The sequence below is a fragment of the Condylura cristata genome, unplaced genomic scaffold (assembly GCF_000260355.1).
Source record: "Condylura cristata isolate star-nosed mole 26May11 unplaced genomic scaffold, ConCri1.0 scaffold00025, whole genome shotgun sequence".
Lineage (NCBI taxonomy): Eukaryota > Metazoa > Chordata > Mammalia > Eulipotyphla > Talpidae > Condylura > Condylura cristata.
The window spans coordinates 23,100,202-23,126,447 of record NW_004567126.1 but is presented as its reverse complement, the minus strand read 5'-3'; the positions used below and the strand labels follow the sequence as shown (position 1 = coordinate 23,126,447).

At 52.8% G+C, this 26,246-nt stretch overlaps 1 protein-coding gene across 3 annotated transcripts; it reads left to right on the top strand.

Moving 5' to 3' along the window:
* Positions 1 to 275: 275 nt before the first annotated feature.
* On the top strand, positions 276 to 20,094 carry HTR3A (5-hydroxytryptamine (serotonin) receptor 3A, ionotropic). 3 transcript variants are annotated; one of them, XM_012729331.1, is made up of 9 exons: positions 276 to 501; positions 3,642 to 3,808; positions 5,128 to 5,172; positions 6,989 to 7,098; positions 8,426 to 8,595; positions 10,557 to 10,717; positions 11,047 to 11,257; positions 11,363 to 11,584; positions 20,056 to 20,094. In XM_012729331.1, exons 1-9 carry the CDS (start codon positions 435 to 437, stop codon positions 20,079 to 20,081), a joined length of 1,179 nt encoding a protein of 392 aa, XP_012584785.1. In that variant the 5' UTR covers positions 276 to 434; the 3' UTR covers positions 20,082 to 20,094. The 3 variants fall into 3 exon arrangements, with proteins under 3 accessions (XP_012584785.1, XP_004689305.1, XP_004689304.1); XM_004689248.2 differs by lacking the exon at positions 20,056 to 20,094 and adding an exon at positions 12,033 to 12,349; XM_004689247.2 differs by lacking the exon at positions 20,056 to 20,094 and adding an exon at positions 12,033 to 12,349 and having other exon boundaries at positions 11,047 to 11,584.
* Positions 20,095 to 26,246: the final 6,152 nt, after the last annotated feature.

The window sequence follows — 26,246 nt, the reverse complement described above, 5'->3', positions numbered from 1 at the left end:
AGGAAGTGCGTGCAGTGTCGGGACAAAGCGAAGGCAGCAGCCTGGCGCTCCTCCTTCACACAGGCTGTTTCTTTCCTCTACAGGTCCCTCTTTGGGGAACTCAGCCATGCCCCTGCAGAAGGGGTGAGCAGAGGGGTGAGCTGAGCTGGGGTACCTTGCCTCAGTGAGCAGCCTCCCTTCTCACTCTTCCAGCCTCTGCCTCTCCCCTCCATCCCTGAAACCTGATCCAGCTGAAGGACTGATTTGCAGGAAAACTTGGCAGCTGCCCAGTTCTGGTGGCTGGGGCAGTGTGAGGCTTGCATGCCCAGAAAGTGCAGGGAGCAGGCGAGAGGCAGGCTGGCTGGACATGAGGCTGGCCGCATGTGGGCAGGCTGGCCCTCGGCTGGGCTCACCCTGAACGGCCACTGCGCAGCCCCCACCGTGGGTAGCCCACCATGCGGCTGTGGGGCCTGCAGGCGCTGCTGCCTCTGCTTCTGCCCACACTCCTGACACAAGGAGAAGGTAAGGGGTCGGTGGGAGAACACGCGGGACTCAGTTGCCCTCTCCAGAGGTGGGGGTGGGCTGGGGAGAATAACCAGCCCCTCCAAGGGCTGAAGGAAGAAGGGCTGCAGCAGCAGCCACAAAGTCAGCTGTCCTGAGAGCTGTGTGCAGGCGGCATGTCGCGACAGGGTGATTGAGCTAGAAAGTTGGGGAAGCTGAGCACCAGGGGAGCCGGCTTGCTGGAGCCCCTGAGAGCAGCCTGCCGCGGGGGACTGGCCGTGTAGCAGGTGCAGGACAGGGCTCTTCTCTGCCCTGCCCCGACTCACCAAGGAGGCAGCTTCAAGGGAACTGCAGCTCGTGCTTCACCCCTTCTCGGTGGGATGTTGGCAGAGTTGTTCCCTCGAAGCCACACGGCTTGTTAGCAGCGGAGTAGAAGCCAGAACCGGTACAGTCATCTTCCCTCACCTCACTGCGTTTGTTGTCTGGGCTCTCTCTGGGCCTACATTTTTTTAAATATCTTTTGCAGAACTAAACTCCAGAAACACCAACTTTTCTGCATCCCCCAGGGAGGCCCCTTTCCTGCCTCCCTTAGGGGCAGAGTGTCACTAACGGGTCTATTTCTTTTTGCTGCAAACAATCTAATCTCCATTTTAGCAGTTGTTCTCCCTATCAGCAGTTGTTCTCCCTACCCACAGCTTGGGTAAAGTTGGCTGGGGCACAATTAGGGTACCTTGTGCAGGGTGGGCAGATATGAAGGGCTTATGGGATCTGTCTCCCCGTGAGCTGTCATTTGGAGATGTTCAGTGGGACCTGCAGGCCCGGGTCCGGAGCTCTTTGGCCCTCACAGTAAGGCCCTTTGCTCTGAGACCTACGGGGCCCAGTCTGGTTCTGTCCACACTGGTCAGAGTCACAGATAATATTTCTGGAATGTTGCTGGGGTGATCTGTGTTTGAATCTTGGTTCCTTCACTTGCAGGACATCGTAACCCCCATTTTGAGCCTTGAGGATCCTTCTCTGCTAAGTGGGTTGTCACGACAGCCATTCCAGGTGGAGAGTGGTGCTAAGATTGAGTGAACAATATTTTCACTAATATCATGCCAAAGGGGACACTCAGTCCATGGTCTCTTGCCTTCCCTCTCTATTTTCCTCTGTCTCTCTGGAAGAAGTTGAAAGTTAATGCAGGGACAGGTGGGTGAGAGGCAGGATGGGAATCTGTAGGGCTGACGGCTGTGCAGGTTGTACTCGAGACAGGCTAGGAGAAGAGGCAGAAGAGGCAGGTGGCCAGCCTGTGGGCACCTGTGTGTAAAAGCCCAGCCTCACCCTGCCAGCCCCGTCACGGCCTTGCAGCCCTGTCCTGGCCCTCGAGGGTGCTCCCAGCTCCCCACCCCCATATCCTCATGTCTCTTGGCACCTTTCAAGAAGTGCTTCTGCTATTTTCCAGAGGGAAAACTGAGACGCATGTGAAATCCCCACAAACGGGGCTGGGCCTAGGAGCTGGGTTTTCTCATCATACTTTTTACCCTGTAGGCTTCCTGCCTGCGACCATTTGGTTTTTCCTGGCTTCCTTCAGACTTTCTCTCAGCCCTCTTCCTTTTTCATCACAGTGGCCCATATATCAACCCTATGAAGGAGATTTAGCACCCCAGCAGCGTCTATGGAGGAAGGGAAGGAGAGAGGGGGTTTCCGTGGGGTAGATTTTAAAGGAGGAAAAGGAATGTCAATTTTCACTCAATGCCCCATTCTCCTTTTTTTTTTTTTCCTTTTTGCCAGTTGCAGGCTGGGGTCAAAGACAGGTCTATGCAGACCTTAAGATTTGACCTTGGAAGCAAACTCTCATGCAGGTTTCCAGAATCACTTTCCAGGATCACATACTGAGGGCAGCTTCCCTTTAGCTCCCCACAGTGCTACCTCTGGGAAGGCATCTTTTCTTAACCTTGGCTCCTTCGGCCCTCACCTGTCTTGTGTCACCTGCTGTCACAATCCTGCTCCCTCTCATGTAAGAGTATGTGAGATGATACCTTGGACATGAGGCAGCAATCTCTGCAGATACAATGCTCCAGTGACGTGAATTTCAATCTGTGGGAATATTGGGAAATTTTGTGAGGTGGGAATGATGGAGGCACGTTTCTTTCTTTCTTTCTCTATTTGAAGTCTTTTTTTTTCCCATCATTTTTCATTTTGTTCATTTTCATCTCAGTTGTAATCCCCATGGGCTTCCGACTACCAGTTCACCTGTGTGCCATCACCACAGTTCAGTGCAATCTTCCCACCCCAATTAGGATCCCATTCCCCCTCCAACCCCCATAAAGTGTCTCTGGTTTGTAGTTGTTCATTATTTTCATTTTTGCTCTATTACATTTGTTTCTTTCCACCCACCCACCCCCACCCCCGATCCTTTATGCTCCTGCTATGAGTGAAACGATTGGTATTTTTCTTTTCCTTTCTGACTTATTTCACTAAGCATGATCCCTTCCAGCTCCATCCATATTGCTGCAAAAAGTGTGAGTTTATCTTTTTGATCACTGAGTAATATTCCATTGTGAGGCACATTTTTTTCTAATAATATAATAGTTTATTTTTACATCATTTTGTGCCTTTTTCCATCTCAGTTGTAATCCCCATGGGCTTCCCATCACCAAATCACCTGTGTGCCATTACCACAGTCCAGTGCATTTCCCTTCCCCACCCCCCACATTTCTGATCCCATTCTCCACTCCACCCGCATAAAATGTCTCTGGTTCATTATTATGTTCATTATTATGCTCCCCCCCACCACACCCCCCGGTCCTTATACTCCTGCTATGAGTGAAACCATCTGGTATTTTTTCTTTTTCTGTCTGGTTATCTCACTAAGCATGATCCCTTCCACCTCCACCCATGTTGCTGCAAAAGGCATGTGTTTATCTTTCTTGATTGCTGAGTAATATTCCATTGTGTATATGTACCACATTTTTTAAATATAATAGTTTATTTTTGCATCATTTTGTACATTTTTTTTTTCATCTCAATTTGTACCACATCTTTTTAATCCAGTCATCTACTTTTGGGTATTTGGGTTGATTTCATGAGACACATTTCTTTTAATAGCTTTCAAACCAGGACAAGAGAAGCAGGGGAACCCTAAGCCCCTGATGTTGGCTTTGAACTGTGCTCCTTCCCAGCCAGGGGAAGGAGGGACCTCCAGCCTGGCAATGCCGCCAGGCCTGCTATGCGGAAGCTGTATGACTACCTCCTGTCTGACTACAAGAAAGGAGTGCGGCCCGTGCGTGATTGGAGGAAGCCGACCACTGTCTCCATTGATGTCATCATGTATGCCATCCTCAGCGTGGTGAGCACCCCGATCTCCCCCTAGGCAGGAGTGGGCCTGTGGGGGCAGGACACCACGTAGGACCACACCATCCCTGTGCAGCACGTGGTTCTTCAAGTACCCAATGCAGCTGTGGCCAGGCACACAGCTCAGGACAGACTAATGCTCCTCTTTCTGCACAGCTGCCCACACCAAGAATCTGGGGTCTCTGTGTGGCTGCCTTGTCTACCTCCACAGTCCATGGCTCTTCATACAGCGTCCTAGTAACAGATCCTTATAAGCTGCCCCGGGTTCAACTCCCTATTCCTCTATGGCCTGGTGCCCTGCACAGGTCTCTGGATATGTGGGTGTCACTCGTGGTTATTGAAGAATTGCCAATATGGTAACGGATTGCTTCTCTGCATCCACTCCTGTAGGAGGGTGGGGTGTGCTGTACAGAGATGAATGAGGGGGCTTGTGCAGACATGCAGACATGAGGGCACTGTGCGGGGTGGGGGGAGAGATGAACTTCATAGTGTTCCCTTCCCTTTGATGCAGCATGAAATCTCTGGGTTTTAGAACATTTCTGGAAGGAAACCTCATAACTAGGGTTGTTTCAGGAAAAGAAATTGAGAATTGGAAAGGGTTGGGGAAGAGATAGGCATTTTTTTAAAGATTTATTTTATTTATTTATGCATATATGAGCTGGGGTGTAAGCCAGAGGTGCAGGGTGAGAGGATTCACCAAAGACAGAGTGGAGAGCAGAACAGGCAGATCTACTGAAATCCACTGCTGAGGGGAGCAGCAGACAAGACAGGGGCACCACCAGGGAGGCCCCAAAAGTGATAGGCTTTAGGCTTTTCATGCTTTGTTTTGTACCTCTTCATACTAAGGCCGAAGAGAAGGGATGGGGGTGGGGGAGAAAGAGTGTGTTGGTTGGGAGAAAGAGCATGTTGGTTGGATGGATGCTTTCTATCACTACCTTCCATTATGTTATATATATTATATCTGCAAAATATATATAAAATAGTAGATATGTATAATGTATAACAATACTACATAGAATTATATGTACCTTGTATTAGTTCTATAGAAACAATAGTCTGTTGTTTCTGACATCTATACTCCCTTATGTTAGAAGCTATCAAAGAGATCATTGCATTTTTTTCTAAGATGTGTCCTGCTGAAAAATTGCTTCTCATGTTGGGCCAAAGAACCACCCTTGTCCACTTCTTCTTGCCCCTTCACTCACACTTGACAAGAAAAGGGGGACACAAAGACAAGCTCTCTCTGGGAGGGTGCATGCAGGCTGGTCCTCAGGCCGCAGGGCCGCCTCATGCCCAGCGGCCTTTCCTTTCCAGGATGAGAAGAATCAGGTCCTGACCACCTACATCTGGTACCGGCAGGTGAGTAGCCTGGTCCCTGCTCCACCCGCATTTCCTGGATGGGGCCCTCCTGGAAGGAGCTCCATCTGAGGAGTCGGGAACCTCAGAGGTCTTGGTAAAGTTGGGGCCCAGAGGCACAGCCCGGAGACACAGGGTCTGGACCCCACTCATGCCAGGGCTGGGCCTGAGGGAGGGAGCAGAAAGGCCACTGGAGGGAAGACCCTCTCAGCCCCTCAGGGCTTGGAAGTTCTTCCAGCATCTCAAGCAAGTGTCACCCCTGCTGGCCTAACACCTCCCGCACCTGGGACCTTGCAAGGCTGCCACTTCACTTTCAAATAGCGCTGATTTCTAGAAAATTCTCCTTTTAATTCTGTAAAACTGAATGACGACCAAATCAGGTGATTGAAACTGGATGAGTACTTGCACTTAGGCCTCACACCCTTGGCCATCACCCCACTCTTCGTGTCTCTGGCGGGCAGTGGCCAGGCTCAGCTGTGTTGAGGCTCTGGAACCATGGCAGCATTGTCCGGCTTGGAGCAAATGGTAGAGGCTGCTGCCTACAGGGTGCCCTGCTCTGGAGCTGTGGGGAAGCCATCAGAGCAGGGGGTGATTAAAAGCAGATGAAGAGAGGCACAGAAGGATGGACTGGTTCATAGAGGTCAAGCAGGAGAGAGGCTCTGAGAACATACCTGGCACATGTGGACCCGCTCCCCCGACACCGGCACTCTCTCCTCCAGCACCAGCTCATGGGACAGCAAGGGGTGGAGGATTCCTGATAAACTGCTCTCTTTCTGCCTCAGGGGGATCCCTTGATGCAGAGCACACCTTCCCTCAGGGAAGGGACCCAAACACGAATGAAGAGCCTGGCACACCCTGCCCGGGGTGTCTGGCCTAGGTCCTACCTAGGGGCCTCTAGCTCACCCATCTGCCCCAGCAGTGAGGGGATGCCAGCCTGCTATGTGCCAGTGACTGTGCTGAGGGGCAGGAATCTATGATGCAAACGGGGTAGAGGCCCCGCCCACGATGAGCTCAGACAATTAAATCAACAGAACAGTCCAGCCCAGGAGTCAAGGACAGGCTGCCAACCGTGGCACCAGAGGGGCATATACAAGCCAGCCAGGAGAGTGGGGGTCACAGGAGGTTCCTGGAGAACAGAACAGATGATGTCTGGTTAAGTCTAGAAGGATGACTTGCCTTCCAAGGAGTGATTTCAGTGGGAAGGCGGCAAGGCGGGTATACAGAAACATGCGCCCATGTGGCAGGAGTTAGACAACCCCTAAAACAAACAAAAATCCTATGAAGTTTCGAGACATAAGTGGAGGCCTGATTTTGGCTGGCTTGGAGGTTTAACTTGATCCTGAGGGCCATGGGTCACCTCAAAGAATTTGAAGCCAGGAAGTAACCAATCAAATGTACAGTTTAGATCAGTCAGGATAGTGGAGAAGGCGTTGAACAAAATTAACAAAACCATCCTACCCTGTGAAGTGGTTGCTATTACCCCCATCTACGCATGTCCAGACCAAGCTCCAGGAAGGGCCGTATCTAGGAGCCCTCAGGGCGAATAGGGAGTTCACAGCATCAGCAGCCACCCATGCCTTCCCCAGGGGAGGCTGAGTCTGCCTGGGTCTCATTCACATGCAGGGACTGTATGAGTGCCGAATAGGGGGGTTCTCAGGCACTGCTAGGTGGTTGGGTTGCCACTGACACCCAGGTTCTCCCAAGAAGTACCCACCTGTTGCCCACCTGCTGTGGGCCATGACGGGGTGAAGTTGGCCTGAGCTGCCGATACCCCACCCCGGAGGCCGGGGCTGCGATGACAGGTCCCGCTTCTCCGCAGTTCTGGACAGATGAGTTTCTCCAGTGGAACCCCGAGGACTTCGACAACATCACCAAGTTGTCCATCCCCACGGACAGCATCTGGGTCCCGGACATTCTCATCAATGAGTTGTGAGTACTGGCGCCAACCTTGGGCTCTGGTGCTGAGGAGCTGGGGAAGGCCGGGGGGAGACAATTACCACCACTGCAGCTGCCCGGCCCACCCAGAGCGACAGAGCTGTAGGTAGTGCTGAGTTGGACCCCAACTCCTTCGTTCATTTTTCTGGCCCCCTCCCCTCCTTCTCCTCTTCTCTGCCCTCCTCTCCTTTTCTTTCTTTCTTTTTTTTTTTTTTTAAACTCCTCTTCTCTATGCCTGATGTTGAGACTGTGTGCCTCAACATACAAGGGCCCCATCTAGGCAAAAGGAAGCCAGTGAATGAATCCACACAGACTTGCCACAGCTTAACGAGGGACAGTTGCATTTTAAAGGGCCTAGAAATATTAGCGACGGAACGACCCGTCTGCAGCCTTGGCTCCTGTCAGACACAGTGTTGGTTAGCCTCAGCCAACATCCTTTATCCCTGCCCTTCAGCCTTAGGCTCCGGCCTGTGTATCTTATCAAGAGCAGAGATGATGGCAGGTTAGGGGAGTGATGACTCTCTTGGGGGAGACAGAGGGAGGGAGACTGGGGGAGGCAGCTGCCTGTTTTCCAGGACCCACTGCATCGCCAGCTTCAGGCGGTGCCACTCGCATGCTTTCAGTGACACAGTTGACCTGGAGTCCCCAACCCTGGGTAGCCTGGTGGAGGGATGTGGGGAAACCCCGGGTTTTGGCTGAATCTCCAGTGGAAATAGTGCCTAGCTGTAGTCTTTGCCTTGCCTACCCACCTCCCCACCTGACTCCCCAGGAGCCGTGGGCTCAGGGCGCTTCCTGAATCTCCTGCGCGCCACTGTCCACCGGGGCTGGGAGCAGCTGAGCGCGGACCATGCTGTCTTGAAGTCCTTTCCTGGCTGCTCTGACTCTTCTCAATGGTGTCTCAAATCCCTTTTCCTCTAAGTAATCGTTCTCCTTCTAGAGCAGAGAAGCCAAGAAAAGGCCGAGTCAGAATGGAGCGCAAGGCCCTGCTCTGCCACCGAATCTGCCCACGACCACTGGGCTGGCGACCCTGGGCACTGAGTGCTGCCTGTTCCTTGGCTTTGGGCCTCTGCATGTCTTGCCTGCCTTTTGTGGCTAGGCTGCCAGGGCAATAGGGAGACAAGCCCTTTACTGCCAGGAAAGCGGCCTTGGCAAGGCCGGGCAAAGAAACCCAAGCTAGGCGAGAAGACCAGAACTCTGGTCAGGAAGAAGCGTCAGGCCGTCCTGCCACCTACACTCACCCTGAGTCTCCTTCCTACTGGGGTGCTCAGAAGCCTTGGGCCTGCTTCTGGGGCCCCTAACCCGACCCCTCCTCCCTGCCCAGCGTGGACGTGGGGAAGTCTCCTGAGATCCCGTACGTGTATGTTCAGCAGCACGGCAAGGTCCAGAACTACAAGCCCCTCCAGGTGGTGACCGCCTGTAGCCTCGACATTTACAACTTCCCCTTCGATGTGCAGAACTGCTCCCTGACCTTCACCAGCTGGCTGCACACCAGTGAGTACACGGGCTTCCGCAGGTGGGCGTGACGTGGGGCTCACCAAGGCTGAGAGAGGCTCACCGCAAGGTGCAGGGTGCAGTCTCCCGTACCCAACTTACTTACATTCATGTCTTCATGTTGCTGAGCCTCTGTTTCCTCCCCAAAGGGACTGACATTGCTGCCCTTGTCTCTTCCTCCCTCAGTTGTCGTAAAGTTTGAACGGGACAGTTCAGTGGACTAAGATTCTCAGTCAGGGACAGTTCTTCCCAATGTTACAGACAGGGCCTGGCACCAAAAGCGCCAGTCCACCCACTTCTCTTCATGGACACACCCTCCCCCAGGCCACGCCACCCCCCAGCTCTTGCCCTGGTTTCCTCAGTAGCCCCCCGGGCTGGCCCTTCCCCTTCCCATCTTGCTGGCCTCCAAGTCAGCCTCCAGTTCATTCAGCCTCCAGTTCGTGTTCTCAGAGGAGCCTGGCTGATCTTATTAAAATGCAAATCTGATCTGTCACTCATGGCTGAAACCCTCGGCTGAAAGCCTCAGTGGCTTCCTAGCAGTCCTGAGACACCTGAGAGCCTGTATCTGGCCCTGCACCCTGAAAAGGCAGGTCCTGGGCACCACCTGCCCCTCCAGCTCCTGTCACACAGCTCCCTGAGATCTGCCCCAGCTGGGCTGCCTTCCTCCCTGGGCCCTGAAGCCTCTTGTTCTTTCCCTTCATCACACACTGCTTCCTCCCCTCCATCCATCACCTCGCCCTTTCCTATCCCAACCACCCCGACCTAGGCCAGCTCCTTCAGTGACCTCAAATCAGCATGAGTCCTCAGAAACAACCCCAGGTACCTGAGATTGAGCATCTCCATCCACGTTTCATGGCATCTTTTTCTTCTCCCCACTTCTACTGCACTTCTAAGAGCTTGTCTATGTCATCTTCTCTACTAGAACACACTTGGAGAGGACAGTGGCCATTTCTGGATGGCCGCCTGGGACTCATCAAGATGTTTGGTGCAGAGCAAGGTCCTGCACAGACTTCTGTGAGGGAGGAGTGTTCGCTAGTGACCAAAAGGCATCAGTTCTGGTTTTATTGCATTAGACTTACATTACAAAGGTGATACATAACTTCCTTTAACAAGAAAACATAACTTAAAATAATCTGTGACCTTTGACCACCACCCACAATCCCAAACTCGTCAGCAACAACGTCCTACACTAAACACCTAACAACCCTTATTAGCATAAGCTTCATATAGTATACTCTTCCAGATCTTTCTTTGCAGATGTATGGCTACGAGGTGCTTTTTACTCAGCAGCAGGTCTTAGACATTTTTCCAAGTTGATACATCTTTAGATCTTACTCCAAACTTTCAACTGCTACAAAATATCTCGAGATTGGGTGCATCATAGTTTATTAAGCATTTTCCTGATAGATGGACATTTAGACCTTTTCATATTTTTTTCTTTAGTGGATCCTTCAGTCCTTTTGGTGTGTGCATATGTCTGTTTAATCACTATTAATACAGAGAAGTAAAACTGCGTATGTGAAGATTGTGCTTATTTTCCTAATGCACCTTTGGACATAAGCAGTTCTATCAAGGCAAAGATAAGAATGTTGACTTTTGCTTATTTCCTAAATAGGTTATTCAAACTCTTCTAACCTAGAAAGGTGTCTGAAAGGTGTGTGTGTGTGTGTGTGTGTGTGTGTGAGAGAGACAGAGAGAGAGAGAGAGAGAGAGAGAGAGAGAGGAAAGAGAGAGACTTTCTAGCCTGGTTATTTGCATTTTGCTGTGTGTTTCCACCTAAGCCTTCATCTCCAGCCCTAAAGTCCCACAGAGAGAAACAATGTGCAAACTTTAGGCTTCAGCCAAAGAGCCAAGCCTTCAGCTGAGCTATTGGGGTGCTGCCCACCCCATACCCTGTCATCCCTGTGCCTGGCACCCCCTGGCACTAGACTCCGCAGCCAGTTTGATTTCTTTTCTCTCAGTCCAGGACATCAATATCTCCCTGTGGCGTTTGCCAGAAAAGGTGAAGTCCGACAAGAGCGTCTTCATGAACCAGGGCGAGTGGGAGCTTCTGGCGGTCCTGGCCCAGTACCGAGAGTTCAGTATGGAAAGCAGTGACTCTTATGCCGAAATGAAGTTCTATGTGAGTGGGACCCCGAGGGGATGTGGGTGCAGTGATGAATCACACCCAGCTAGACCCGAAGGGGCACGCTGGCAAGTGCCGTGGAGCCCTCTCCCTAACTCCGGGGTCCACGCCTCCCCTAGAACTTCAGTGAGGAGCCTGAGGAAACTCCCCGGACTTGTCCCTTACTCGGCCTGGGCAGCTGGGGTCAGAGGCAGAGGAGGTGTCTGTCCGTTTCCTCCTCTGAGCCATCCAGGCTGAGATTCAAGGCAGGAGCGGGCCTGGCTGGTCGCGGCTGGGGCAGGGCCCGTGTGCCTGGGCCTCCACCCCAGCTCCTGCCTTGGCCCCAGGTGGTCATCCGCCGGCGGCCTCTATTCTATGCCGTCAGCCTGCTGCTGCCCAGCATCTTTCTCATGGTCATGGACATCGTGGGCTTCTACCTGCCGCCAGACAGCGGTGAGAGGGTTTCCTTCAAGATCACACTCCTCCTGGGCTACTCGGTGTTCCTGATCATCGTGTCCGACACGCTGCCGGCCACCGCGATTGGCACCCCTCTCATTGGTAAGGGCCACTCCCGGGGAAGAGCCCGGCGTGGCGGAGGAGCCAAAGGCCCTCTCCCACGGCCTGCGTGTGTCCCCCCACCTCCACGCCCGCCCGGGTGCACAGGTGTCTACTTTGTGGTGTGCATGGCTCTGCTGGTGCTGAGCTTGGCCGAGACCATCCTCATTGTGCGGCTAGTGCACAAGCAAGACCTGCAGCAGCCCGTGCCTGCCTGGCTGCGGCGCCTGGTCCTCGAGAGAATCGCCCTGCTGCTGTGCCTGGGGGAGCAGCCCCCCGCCCGGAGGTCCCCGGCCACCCCGCAAGCTGCCAAGACGGATGACTGCCCAGGTGAGAAAGGGCAGGGGCACATCCTGTGCCGAGGGCTCCTTCTGGCCTGCACGCCAGGATGGGAGGTGGCAGGGAGGCCTGGCGGGCGCCGCATGCCAGAGCGCCTGTTGGCAGGGCTGAGCGCCGCCCCTCACGGGGCCCAGGCAGGCCCCACCTGCACATCTTCTCCACAGGCAGGCATGGACAGAGAGGGGGTAGCATCCCAGAAGCTGAGCCTCTGGGCTAAAAGTAGCCTTTCTCTGAGGCGGGGCCAGAGTGGGTCAGACGGACGCCCCTCAGGCAGGTGTGGGACGCTGGTGAGTGATGACAGCCAGGCTCTCTAGCTCTCATTCCGATCACGGACCAGGCCCCTTACAATTGCAGACACCCGAGAGGCAGACAGACAGGAGACAGTGTTCAGACCATCCCTGGGCCTCCCTCTCTTGCCAATGCTCCCCACTCCTTCTAGGCACGGGGAACCACTGCAGCCATTTGGGGGGAACCCGGGACTTTGAGAAGACCCTGAGGGGGCGAGGCAGCCCTCCCCCTCCCCCTCGGGAGGCCTCCCTGGCAGTGAGGGGGCTGCTGCAGGAGCTTTCGTCCATCCGGCACTACCTGGAGAAGCGGGAGGAGAGCCGCGAGGTGGCCCGGGACTGGCTGCAGGTGGGCGCTGTCCTTGACAGGCTGCTCTTCTGCATCTACCTGCTGGCCGTGCTGGCCTACAGCGTCACCCTGGTCACGCTCTGGTCCGTCTGGCAGTATTCCTGAGTGGGCACAACTGGGGTGGGGGTTGCCAGTCAGGGTGGGGGTGGGGGGGTGTCTGCCTCAGGGCCCAGGAATGCCAGAGGGTTCTCAAGACACGTGTGTTGTTCTCGCCTGGTTTTCAATGCCAATTCAGCTCTAACCCCAAGCCAGGGCCTTAGCTCTTCCTCCCAACACTTAGTGTGAAAGACCCTTACACGCTCCTCCCTTCCCCCTCCTCTGCTTGCTTATTGTGGCTTTAAAACCAGTATAAATCGGATTGGTGGAAAAGAATGCACCCTCCAACTGCTATCTGTGTGTCAAGCCTCAGTTGCCCGTTTGCACTTTCCCAGCTAAGGCACTGTGGAATTCTGGCCACTCCCTCCACCTTGTTTTGATTTTACTTTTGTGAGTTTATCTTTACTACTTTTTTATTGAAGTAACACTGGCTTACAATGCTGTACATGTCTGGGGCATGGGTCTGCACATCTTCAGATGTGCATCACTGCATCATATGCATCATACCCACCACCAATGTACCCATAATCCTTCACCAATGTACCCATAATCCTTCACCAGTGTCCACTGGGACCCTTCTCCTTTTTTTTATTTTAAGTTTTTTTTTAAGATTTATTTATTCATACAGAGCTGGGGTACAGGCCAGATGCACAGGGATAGTGAGAGGCTTTGCCAGAGAAAGAGTGGAGAACAGAACAGACAGACTGACAAAGTACACTGCTGAGGGGGGCAGCAGGCTGCAGGCTGCACCATGTGGGTCACCTCCAGGACCGGGGGTTGAACTCACACTGAAGCAGCTGCGCCCAGTTTGCAGTGCTGTGCCCTAACCCGTTGCACCACCAGGGAGGCCTCCTCCCTTTTGCTTCCCCTCCCAACCCTCCCCTTATGGGGACCTCAGTTCTGCACTCAGACTCCAAGGCTATGTTTTGGTTTGGTTTTGTCTGTCCTTTGCTTTGCTTCTTTATATTTCACACATGCATGAAATCATCAGTCCTTGTCATTCTCCTTTCGGCTTATTTTATTCAGCATCCCCTCTATGGAATCCCCTCTATTCCATTCATACTGTCACCAATGATAAGCTTTGATCTTTTTCTCTACAGCTGAGTAATATTCCATTGTGTATAAATGCCACATCTTCTTTTATCCACTCATCTGCCATTAGGAATTTTCAACCTTGTTTACAGACTGAAGGCAAAACCACCTGTCTTCTACAAAGACCAAACAATGCTGCTTTAGATTTTAATCCTAATGTCTCCTTCTTCATTTTACCTGTGGCTACTTTCCCTGAACTCTCCTGTTTGATCAGATGATGGGGGTGGGCTGGCCTGGGCTAGGTGGGGTAATAAATTTTGATGACTCTAGATTCACTTCTTGTCCATTATCGGCAGCTGAGTGGGTGGAGGAAGAGGTTTAAAATTATTGGTGGAGAGGAGGTTTGGGGATTTTTAGTGGTTTCAGCTACTTGGTGTTTCCTTGCATCATGAAATAGGAGGTAGCTGTTAGGAAGTAGAAAACAGGAAGTGGGGTGCAAGATGTGGGGGTCAGGACAATGAAAGCAGGGAGGGGTAAGTCAGTTCTTTGGTCACTGGAGAGACACTAGACAGGTCCACACAGCCCTGCCATCACATGGGCTCACCGTCTCTCAGTGAAGGTGGGAGTCGCATTCCCTGCACGAGGATCCACGAGCAGGGACAACATCAGCACCTTGGCCAGCACCGCTGGTCTGATGTTGAGGGACAGAGAAAGCCCAAGGCTTGAGTTTCCCTCTCAGCTTTAGGAACTCTGGGCAGCTGCCCCTGACGTATCCACCAGAAAGCAGGGCCATGAGAGTCAGGTCTGCTCCTTGATCTGACTTTGTATGTCCTGGCCTTTCTCCTGAGCATGCAGGTTTAAGACGCGCTGAGGGTCACCCCAACTATCACTTCATCCTCCCAACAAGCATTCAGGAAGGGCTAGAAGGATGTTTTAAGAGTGACCTTAGAGTCACCATTTGCCTGAAACTTTCCCTTTCTCATTCTAGCCTTCTCCTTCCCATGGTCTTGGGGACCCTGTCACTCACAGGAAAACATGGTGGACAGGAACAGAACACATCCACGCTATAGGGAATGGGCCCAAAAGGAGTATCTGGGGTGCATGGCTTCAGCCTGGCCAGTTGTAAGGGTCTCCATCTGGAACATCTGAAGCTATACTTTCCCTTGACCCCAAATTTCACAATTCTGCCATCCCAGGAGGCTAGATGGAGGCAGAACCTTAGGCCCTTGGGAGACTTGTGTCTGAAAGGGCCTTCAGGCCGAGGAAGAACACTTGCCCAGTTTAGTTTCTCTCAGTTTCTCACCCAGTATTTAGCAAGAATTCATCAGTAACAGGCTGCTTGTTCCTAAGGTAAACTGAGAATGAGCTTTCATCTGCCTCTTCCACCACAGATGTGTGTGCTTTTATGATTAATTAGGGTCTTCCTGTTTATCTATGCTTTCTTGATAGCAAATACTAGGGTCTCCAAGCAAAAGGCAGATGATTGTAGGACTGGGCATTGCCCACACCCGTGGCCTCCTACTGAGCAGAAAGTGGGCTATAGATGGGTAGGCTCACCCCAAGTCTCCCAGGATGTTCCTGGAAGCCCTGACTTGAAGCCAGGTCTTGGAACCAAAAGTTGCCCCAGTTTTGGTCTGCTGGGGCCAGGCTGCTCGATGATTCTCAAGCCTCAGACCAGAGAGAGGGAGAGGTGGGCAGCTTGGCACTGTCAATGAACCACTGGTCAGCAAGTGGGTGGCTATTGACTAAGTGTCCAACCGGAGAGCTAGTAGGACACGCATCAACCTATTGATTCCCCATCACCCCCTCTCCAGCCTTCACCCACAATCAATGGAGTAGCAGGGCCCAGCATTGAGGAGGCCAATTAACCACCTCAAGCCTTCACGTGTAACATCTTCCGCTCCACTAACCACAGCCAATCAACTCATCGATCCAGCAACCGAGCTATGCTGCTCAGGATGGGAAACTGAGGCCCAGGGCCAGAGACCTCCCGCAGTGTGCTAACCTTGTCCATCAATACTGATGTTGACCTCCCAAGGAGACCTTCACCCATCTGGCATAGAACACCCAGCGTTTCCCTGCACCCTGTTATATCTCTAGAGTCTGCTTCCTCTGTCCCCTGCCCCTGCAGCTCACTCTCTAAGGAGAGAGAGGAAACTAGAAGCCACCATGTCTTCTAAGCTTCAGAGGTGCTAACGGCTTCTCTGGTTGCTCCACTCCTCTTCCACAGCTTGCCTGTTCCCCTGCAAATATCTCCACTTCTCAACTCTTTCTTTCCAAATCTGTCATTTACATGCAAAAAAAAAAATTCTAGGACTTCAAAGTGCCCTACCTGAACACCTCCTGCACTCTGTAAGGCTCTAAGCTGAGGAGACCTCGCGGGGGGGGGGGGGGAGAGGGCTGCAACCTGGGCTCAACAGCCTGGCAGCTATGGGCACCCCAGGACTCCACTCTCAGGAGAATCTGGGAGAGCTGCTGAGCTCACAGTCAGGACCTGGATTTAGTGGAGAGTTCCCTGAGTACGCAGGAGGGGAGATGCTGCCTGGGGGTGGGGGCAAGAGGTGCGGCTGGCACTGGCGAGCCAGTTTGTCCCTCCCGTGCCTCCCCCCCCCCCCCGCCTAAAAATCAATACAGTTTGAATCTAATCTAATAACAGAGATTTAACGAGGGGATAATGCTCGTGGAGCGGCCAGGCGCTTTGTCTTCCCTTTCAGGCGGCAGCTGGGGCCCATTATCGGGACAATGCCCCATGCTAATCATTCCCTCTTTCCTCTGAATGTTGGGGAGGGGTGGTGGGCAAGAGAGGGCAGCTCCTCCCCTGATTGGAGGGGAGTGGAAGGGTGGAAGAGGGGGGAAGAAGTCGAGAACCTAGGCAACTGTCTCCACCTGACACCCACTTATTGGCTCCCCCGACATGCACTGTGCCCCCTGACCAGGCATTGGAGACCCTAACACCGCACACAAACAGCAATAATTAGCCTTCAGCTGCAGGACCGGTGGCTGAGAGTCGGGTGGGTTTTGTTGGTTTTTTTCCCTTTCTTTTCTCTAACTTGGCCCTCTATAATTTAAACTCGCCCATGAAAGCCTGTGATTGGCCAGCCCTGACTGTCATGTTCAGAGAATTAAACCCTGGTTTTAGAGACAAGAAAACCCCCCTCTGAAGCAGAAACCTATTCCAATCCACTCGCTCTTCGATCCAGGACGCTGTGAATGAGCTTCTCCTGCAGGAGGAGGGAGAGAGGTCAGACTGCAGGAAGACCTTCCCGGGAACCGAATTCCCAACATGACTTAGACTGTGAATCTGAAGGGAAGGATTCCACCTCATTTCCCAGATGCCTTTAAAGGGAGAAGGGGGGGGGCGACCTGCCTTGATTTTCATGACCAGAACAGAGTCGGGTGGGGGCAGGGGTGACCCAGAGCTAGAACATGCAAAACTTGGCCACTCCTATCCCTGGGGACAATATAGGAGTGGAGTGCCATGCAGCGTGCCTCACACCCCAAATTTCAGTGTTATCCCCACCACATGCTAGCTGTGACATCTTGCACACATATTTAATTCCTCTGACCCTCAATCTTATCGACTGAATAAATGAGAATCTCACTAGCACCTGGCTTAGAGGTGCGGGGCACCCGCTCCCAGTATGGACGAAGCCCAGGGATGTCGCAGCCACAGAGCCGGGACATCAGCCCCTCAGTCTGCACATTCAGAGCTGTTCCCCAAGTCAGGGACAGGCAGCGTGAAGCTGTCATCAGGCCAGCGGGGGCTGACGTTCCTGTCCCCTCCAGGCTGGACCCAGACCTCCGCGTCCCCCTCTCCCACTATGACGCCCTCCTTGCCGTGCACATCCCAGCTCCTTCGCAGAGTTCTTTCCTGTGTGGACACGGGACACAGCTTGGTCAGACTCTTCCGGTGCTTGCTGGTCTTTCCTATTTAATTTCGCCTCCTGTGTCCCCATGTGCCAAGGGAAGTCAACTCTTAGGGACCTAGCATGAGTATGACCACTGGGGCCACGGGAGCCTGGAAATTAATTTCATATGTCTAGGAGAGATCCTCACCCTCCCACGTCAAAAATCAGGGAGAAGACCCAGCCTACGCCCCAGTATGAGATGGATACCTTTGGCCAAGGGTAGTCACAGCCCAGGTTTTCTATTTTTGTCCACAAGGTGGCAGCAAAGTCCAGACGTTCCAAGGAGGGGTTTTATGGACATTTTCTTGCCCCCTTCTCCTTCCCGATCTCCCTTCCTCCCAAGAAGAGGAGCGTGAAGTCCCTTCCCTTCAAGGCCAGCCCTTTCCTCTGACCGGCACACAGGGTCATCTCCCAGGGTGCTTGGTGCCCAGTCCTGAAGCTGGGCAGGTTCGGGCCGTCACCCCATCACATTGCTGTGCCCACCCTGATCAGAGCAACTGGCCCTGTGTTGTCCCCAGACCTGGGCCTCCCACTTCGCGTGCACTCATGGCTCTTCTCTTTCTGCTTATTCAGGGTTGTTATTGATGCTGGGAGGCGAAGAAGCTGTTTTTTACCCCAAATACAGCCGTGGAGGGTTCCCCGGCCTTTTCCTTCCACTGGGGTTTCAAGAGCCCAACTCCAGCCCACATCACACTACTCTGAGATGGCCCTGGGAATAGAAGGATGACGATAGGATGTGCTCAGAGCAGGAGCTGGGGTGCAATGAAGTGGGGGACAGTCGTTGAGGGGGAGGGTGGGACACTGGCTCTGAGGTAAGGGCCGAAAGTCCTAAATAGGGTTAACAGCAAGATTTCTCTGCCCATCTGGGCATGTCTACTGCAGCAACCCATCACTGCCTGAAGACAGAAATTGGCTACTTTACAGTTGGAGGTCAGAGGTCACAGTCATTGGCAGCACCATGTTCTTTCTGGAAGTTCTAGGGAAAACGCCGTGTCCTTGCCCTTCCGAGTACCAGAGACACCTGTATGCCTCGGTCAGGAGCTGGTCCCATCTTCAAATCCAAGACTGTGACATCAGCAGATCCTCAACTTCGTCACAGCCCCTTTCAGCCTCCTCCCCCTTCTCTGCTAGAAAGACCTTTGTGATACAAGGGTGATACAAGGGCCCTCGCCACACCCTCGAGCCCGGCACATCTGCGCTGCCCCTTTGCCATGGCGTGCAGCATGGTCACAGGCACCCAGGTTAGGAAGTGCCCAGCCTGGCGGGGAGGGGGTGGGCGGGCACCCTTCGGTCTGTACCCTTCGGTCTGTGCTCTGTGACAAGCACCTCAGCATGTGTTGAACTTCCTGGGTCCCAGTTTCCTCCTCAGCAAGATTGAGACCATAGCAGAACCCCTCCTCTACCAGCTGCAGGGAGGATTAAAAGAAGCAACCTCAAGTAAACACACAGTTAAAAAATAGGGGCAACCTCAAGGAACACAAATTGAATGCTTGATACACGTTAGCTATGGTTTCGTTATTGAGCTTGTGCATAAAGCTTCCTGCCAGGCTCCTGATCTGCACAGGAGGTCCCGGCACCGCAGCGTTGAGGTGTGGTTCACCTCAGACCCACTTCATTAATGCTGATGAGAAGTAATACTTTCTATTAGATAGTACTGTTCCCTGTGCGATGGCATCTGAGCCTCTCTACATCCCTGGGCAGGCAGGTAGGAGAGCAGAGCCGGAGGCACTGCAGGCGGTCACAGGATCCGGCTGAGGCATCTTCTTTTCCCCTCCCTGCCCAGGGTCTGCTCACCTTCCTGAGGGGAGAGGTTCTAAGACCCGGCGTGGGGGTTGGGGGTGTCAGCTGTGGTAAGCACAGGATGAGGTGTGGGCTTGGACACCCCCTTCCTGTTCTCATGGTCTCTGAGAGGGTCACACCCGCAGGGAGATGGACAGCAGAGCTCTAGAGGACCTTTCCAGCTGGAGGGCTGGGACCTGCCTTTCCATCCCGGTAACCCCAATCACGGCTTCGAAGCCAGTTTCGTGCCTGCTCCTTTGACCCCTCTTGCCCAAGACCTCACGTTTCTGGTTCTCACTAATGAAACTCAAATCTCTCTGCCGCGTGGACTTGTCACCGGGCTGAAAGTTTGCACGAAGGGTCCTCTCCCCAAGTCTCCTGGGCGAGTAGAGCGTTTCTCCTCCCTCAGCCTCACTCTGTAGGTGCCTTTTTAACTCCCTCCCTAATTTCTTCCCGCTCACAGTAATTAATTCACTTGCTTATTGTCAGGTGATTTGCTTAGCGCTTATTCTGGCTCCCTACATGTCGGCATATTCCCAGGGCAGGTATTTCCTGTGCCACTCACCACTCAGCAGTGCCCGAGACCGGCACCCAGTCCGTGCTTTCCATCTACCGAGCAAGTCGAAGAACGGACAGTGGCTGCGGAAAGAGACATTTACCACACAGAAGTGACGGAGGAAGGAACAAGGGGGGCATCACAAGGCTGAGTCACACAAAGGGATAGGTAGAATGGGGGCAAAGACAGCAGTTGGCACAGCCAGAAAAACCAAACCAGGGTGCCTGGCGCCCAGGTGAAGACAAGGACATGGAAATGGAGATGAAGCTCACTAGGGAATCTCCGTCCTCTCAGTTTCTATTCAAAGTCAACAAGCCTGGGCTCCCAGGGAGTGAGCCCCTCCCAGCGAGAAGCTGTCTGTATCAGGGCATCTCTTCACCAGCACGGGCAGCAGCCCCTCTGCCCACCTGTGCCTATGCAGGTGCTGATTTCCACCCGCTCTCTCTCTCCCTCTGCAGGGCAGCTGCCTCCTGCCTGTCCGTGACCTGTACCATGCCCGGACCTCTCTGCACTGACCTCCCTCAGGGGAGGCCTCTTCCTAGGACTGCCTGCCTGCAGCCACGCAGGCCTCTCTCCCTCAAACCTGTCCTTTCCAGGGCAGCTCTTCCTGCCCACTTGCACCTATCCAAGTGTCTTTTCCTCTCCCATCTCTTCCTAATAAACTCCCTCTTTAAATATAACTGAGTCTCTGTCTCGTGAAGAATCTCACCGTGTGCTGCTGAAAGGGAGCCCTGGTGAAACCTTTCCCAGAGTGAACCCAAGGACCCGGAACTCAAAAGATGACATCAGAAGGAAGGCATCTGCCATCCCTTCTTTAATCTACTCTGCTCTGTCATTTTTGGGTGGGGAGCACAGATTAAGGCTTGAGGGGGACCAGGGCAGCCAGCTGGGCACCGCGAATACGGGGCTTGGGGGGGGCGGGCAGTAGCCTCAAAGAGGTTGCATGGCCATTGAAGTCTCCTGGTGTCACTTCCTGAATGAAACTTCTGAGATGTTTTTAGAGAATGAATCACTTTCCAGAACTTTGTGCCATCGCTGGCCTGGGATTGCCTTTGCCCAAGCTCCCCCAGCAAGTACTGGCTGCTTCTTACTCAGCTCCGAATCTCTAGGGCCAGGTCCACCTACCCACGCCTCCCCACCTCACCCTACCCCCTCCAGGTGGAAGCTCAAGATTTGCAGGATGAAGGGGCATGGTGATAGGGTTTCCAAGGGAGTCCATTTTGGCTGAGACAACTATATAACTTATCATGCAGATCAGAGCGCTTCTGCCCGGGGAGTGGAGGTGCAGTCAGTAAGTGCTCACGGAAACAGGCGTGACTGTGCAGTGTGGCCACCCTCCCTCTGTTAGACCTCCCTGGCTCCACCCATGGCTCAGAGCGACCTGGGCTGGTCAACAGTACAAGCTTCTGCTTCCAAAGATTCTAGGGCCCGGATCTCAGGCTGGGGGAGGGGAGGGCAGGTTTCAGTGCTGCCCTTTGTCCACTGTGGGGCCATGGCTTTCCTCCCGAGGTTAGCCTCAGAGGTCTGAAGGATTTCCTGTAGGGTCACAGGTCAAAAGCCGCATGTTCTCAGTGGAGCTGCTAGCTTTCTCTTGCAGCCTCTGCCTTCCCTGCCCCCAGGAAGAAAAATGGACTGATTTGGGAGCAGGAAGCAATGCTGGGCAGGCTGGAGCCAGCCACTCCACTCCAAAGGCCTCCACCCCACCGCCAGAAGGGTGGGTTCTGGAAACTCCCTCCACCTTGCACTGTACCTGTGTCAGGATGAGTGGGGGCAGGGTGGAGACAGAGGGGACCTGCCCATGGGATTAAGACTGAACTGGCTTGACAAGGAATCCCCAAATAAACTACTTCTTAAAAGTCTACTTTTCGTTAATAATCCCGATAGCAGGGAGAAAACCCATACGCCCCCCTGCAGAGTATAAAGAACGTGCAATTGCACTGCTACAGGAGGAAATGGATTTGGGTCTCTGTGGAGCTTCCTATGTCTCCCCTGGGGATTCCCAGAGTTTGGGAGTGGAAATCTCTCTAGGGGCAGATAATATCAAAGCAGGAGCCCCCTAAGAGGCCTGGGGGGACACGTGGGCAGGGTCCAATCTTGAAGATCTACTGCGGTGTGAACTCGCATTTGAGATCGGCCTCTTCCTCCCTGAACACACCCGGCCTGCAGCTTGCCAGGCTGCTACGTCGGCCAGCACGGCTGTGCTCTGTAGAACCCCAGCAACGCCACTGGCATGTGCGAACAGTCCTTCCACTCACCACTCCAGAAACCCAGCCTCGAGCCTTCACGCTTACTGGTTGGTCCCTCTGTCTAGAGTGTTACCCTGGCAAATGCTACGACTGCAAGATCCAGCTCAGATTTCATCTCCTCTGAGCTCTTAGTGGCTCCTCCTCTGTGTATCCATCACGCCACCCCGAGCTCTGCTCTCTAGGACACTACGCAGAATTGCATGGAGCCGTTTACGTGGCTGTCTTCTCCACACACCCCCACATCTTCCTCCTCCTTCCCCCACCTGGTGCCTGGGAGGTGGAGGGACTCAGGGACCGACCGTGTGGACAGATTAGAGCTGGGAGACCTGGGAATTGTGCACACTGTCATTGTCCTCGTGTCCCAGGAGGTGAAGGGACTTGTCCACGGTCACGCCAGGCCTTTCTGGCAGAGAAAGGGAATGTGCTGGACAGGAGTGGCCAGCTCCCACCCAGTAAGGGACCAGGATAGGCTTGTAGAAACCATGGCGGTGTCCGCTCAAGGATCACTTGGGAACCGCAGCCCAACCCTCTTTCTGGCAGGTCGCTCTCTCCTGTCCTCTTTTCTCTCCTTCTCCCTTTCCAACGAGGGGCATTTTAGAGGCTATTTTGACTCTCCTCTGTAATAAGAAACTAGCAATTAACTATTATAAGGCTGTTTTACAATCGTGTGGAAGCCCCTTTTATCCACTTTGTTTTAAACGGTTATATCTTTTATCCCTAGTTTTCAGGAATATAAAACTTTATAGCATTTGCTGCAAACCTTCATACTTTGCTTTGCAGTTTATTGTTCCCTCTGCAGATATATCTTTCACATAAATAAGATTTTCATTTATACAGTACGGGGCTTTGGCCACGGTGGCTCTCCCTGATTTCTCAGCCTTGCTCATGTAACACAGAGCCACTGGCCACGTTGGGTGCCCTCTGTCTCCGGTGCTGTGATCAGGGCTGCACCTGCCATGAAGGACATCCTGGACCCCGGGGGGGGGCGGGGAGGGGAGGGACACATGATAGGGCACCCTGGAGGAGGTGGTCCCCTTGAAGCTTGTGCCCCACCTAAGCTTTGGGTGCCTACAGATGCCAGCAGGAAGTGTCCCAGCTTCTCCCACTTTGGGGGTACGCGAACCCTCCCTCAAAGCAGCAGGTAAGCAGCATGAATAAGCATGGTCAAGGCTCCCGAGGCCTGGCCAGAGCAGAGCATAATCCACCCGCAAGCACAGCTGCCTCCCTGGCCTCCAGGAGGCTCCAGCCTCCTCTGGTCATCACAGCCGTGGGGACAGGGAGAACTACCCCAGCAGCAGCCCAGGTGAATTCTCCAAGTCTGAACAGATTTTCTGGCTCTTCATCTAGAGTGTTTGGATCCAGTGCAAAAGTGGATGACACCCATGTGCTGGTCATGGAAATGCTCCACTCGTGGTCCCCAACTCCTAGGGGCGGGCGCCCTGGGCTGAGCGCGTGTACGAGGCCACACCTCCCACAGGCTGCTCCTGGCCCATTTCTGGGAGGCACAAGCTCCTCTGGTGGCCAGACCTCCTGCCTGCCAGCCTAGCAAACCCTTCCCAAACCGCAGGGCCCTCTACCCAGACACCACTCAACCTCCCTCTCATCCTCCCTCCCTCCTTCAGTGGGCTCTGAAAGCTCTCTCTGCCTTTCCTGGTGCCCTGCCCCATTCCCCGCCACAGGCACTTCCCCTAATAAAATCCATGCACATTTAATCCCATATTAGCATCTGACTCTCACAGGACTGGGAAAAGCACACGTCTCATTTACCTGAGGGGAGTCGCCTTCAGAAATGCTGCTGCTTGCCTGCGATTCTGAGCTACAGGCGGTTTGTGTGGATGGGCACCAGAGACGTGCCTACGCTTATGTGCAATGCTAGAAGCAAATGTGTATGTTATCTCAGGTATAGATGTGTGTAGGTAGGTATAGGATGACAGCAATAGACACTTAAAAAAAAAAAGACTTATTTTTTGGGCCCTCCCTGGTGGCACAACGGGTTAGGATGCAGCACTTCAAGTTAGCTGCAGCTGCTTCAGTGCACGTTCGATCCCCAGCCAGGGAGCTGACCCACACGGCGCGGCAGACCTCTCCTGTCTCGCCTGCTGCTCCCCTCAGCAGTATACTTCGTCGATCTGCCTATTCTGCTCCCCACTGTCTCTGATAAATCCTCCCACCACGCCTGCACCCCTGGCCTGTACCCAGTTCTGTACGCATAAATAAATAAATCTTTAAAAAAAAAGAAATTGAAAAAGAATAATTTTTAAAAAGACTATTACTTTAGAGCTGTTTTAAATTCAGAACACAATTAATCGGAGGGTGCAGAGATCCCCTAGAACCCTGGCTCCACATACACCTCTCCCATATCCATACTCCCAAGGGGTCATATGTTTGTTACAACTGATGAACTACCATCAGTTGACAGACCATAATCCCCCAGAGTCCACAGTTTGCGTTAATCTTGGCGTTGTAGATTCTATGGGTTGAAATCATACAGTATAAATTCACTTTTTCAATCTAGGGAATCAACCACTCGTTAGCAGAAGATGTTATGTGCAGACAGAGTGTAGCCATGAACAATGAGCTTATGCATATGCACAATTTAAATTTACGCACACAAGCTCACTTAGCTCTTGGTGAGCAAATAAATAAAATGTACTTCTCATAAGTAAAGAAATAAAACTTACTCCTTTATCCTTCTATGAGAGCACTGGGCAGCTCCTGCTCTACACCTGATCATTCAGCAGGCCCTGTCTTCCGTTCCCAAACCCATCACAGATTTTTATTATTTTACCACCAAGTAAGTATAACCACCACCATCACCCATCTGCAACAGCCTCCTAACAATTGTTTCCATTTATTTTATTGCAGTTAAGGTTCTTCATTGATTTCCCGTGACATGTCAACCCTTACCTGCCACAGGACCTTTGAACATGCTGTCTGGCCTGAGTGCTTCTTCCCACATGGAAGGTCATTCTCTACCTTCCTCTCAGCTCATGTCACCTCTTTGGAAGGCCCTTCCCTGAAAACCTATCTATGTTTTCCCACACCTCAGTTATTCTGAAACACACCCTGCTATCTCTTCCTTCATTGCATTTACCACAGTCTGTAATTATTCTCTGTATTTTACTTGCACTGGTTAATTAGGTCAATAAATGTTTTGTATCTCCCCTGTGCCAGGTGCTGTATTAGGTGCTGAAGGAGAAACTCACATTCAAATAGACAAGGACCCTGTCCTGAGATTACATACAATTTAGAGGAAGATACAGATATTAATCAAATAATTATACCAATGATAATATACAAATTCTGGTAAGCGCTTACATGAAAAGCTGTTGGTGAATAAATACCTAGCATGTATTGTTTCAGATACAGAACAAACTGACACATTCACACAGGGATGCATCACGCTCAGTTTACGTGTAGGGAAAAGGAGTCTGGGTACTAAGCAGAGGTCAGAGTCACACAACGATCTAGCAGTTGAGCTGCAGGTCAAGTCAGGTGTGTCCGACGCCGGAGGCCTGCACCCGGTGAGACCCTGTCTCACCTGGTTAAACAGCCCTTGGCTTCCCACCTGCCTATCTGTCCACTCTGTCCCATTCCCACTGTCATCTCCACTCCCTTTGGTCACAGCGTAAGTTCTGGTACTGTCTTGGCTTCTGTTCTCAGCCCTCTGTTCCCTGGGTGTCCCGGTTGGGCTGTAGCTAAAATTTACACATCGGTCACAAAGACTCAAGCAAATTTTGAAGAGCAATCTGGCACTACCTACATAAAAAGCAACCCAGCAATGCTGCTCCTGGGATCTCTGAGCTGTTCTTACAGCAGCCCCGAGGCCCCTGAACAAGGGGAAACACGATGGCTTTTGCTGTGGTGGGGTGACTTTTGCTGTGATGGGGTGCTGGCTGGGACAGTAGTGAGTGGCCTCACTACTGGGTGATGGCTCAGTGTGCGGTGTATCATGCGCCCATTAGAAGCAACAGATTCCATGTAAACATTCACGGTGCTTCATGGGAGAGAGAGAAGTGCAGCTATATAGCAAAATATCTACTTAAAGATGCATGCCAGAAAAGATGGCTTCATGCTTGGAACATGCCCCGATCTCAAGCCAATGATGCCTGCCTTCACCACGGGCCATGAAGTTCAAGTTCAGGGCCTGTGAGTCCTTGGGATTTCAGGCTAGCTGTGCCTTGGAAAAGCTCTGTGGCCCTTTCGCATCTTCCACTGCAATGAGACCTGGAGAGCCGGGTGACAGCGTGCAGCTTCCAAGAAGCTTTGAGGGGCCTCCTGGGAGCTCCAGCTTCTACTTCAGGACCCACAAAGGTCAGCCCCTGCCTACAGGAGTGGCGAGGCACAATCACACAGCAGCTGGGTTCCCCAAAACCCTGGGTAGCACTGACTAGAAGGCACAA

Coding starts and splice junctions, on each gene's coding strand:
- HTR3A (XM_004689247.2), top strand. CDS start 435: ATGCGGCTGTGGGGCCTGCAGGCGCTGCTGCCTCTGCTTCTGCCCACA. Junction 5,173..6,988: donor CCTACATCTGGTACCGGCAG/GTGAGTAGCCTG, acceptor GCTTCTCCGCAG/TTCTGGACAGATGAGTTTCT. Junction 8,596..10,556: donor CACCAGCTGGCTGCACACCA/GTGAGTACACGG, acceptor CTTTTCTCTCAG/TCCAGGACATCAATATCTCC.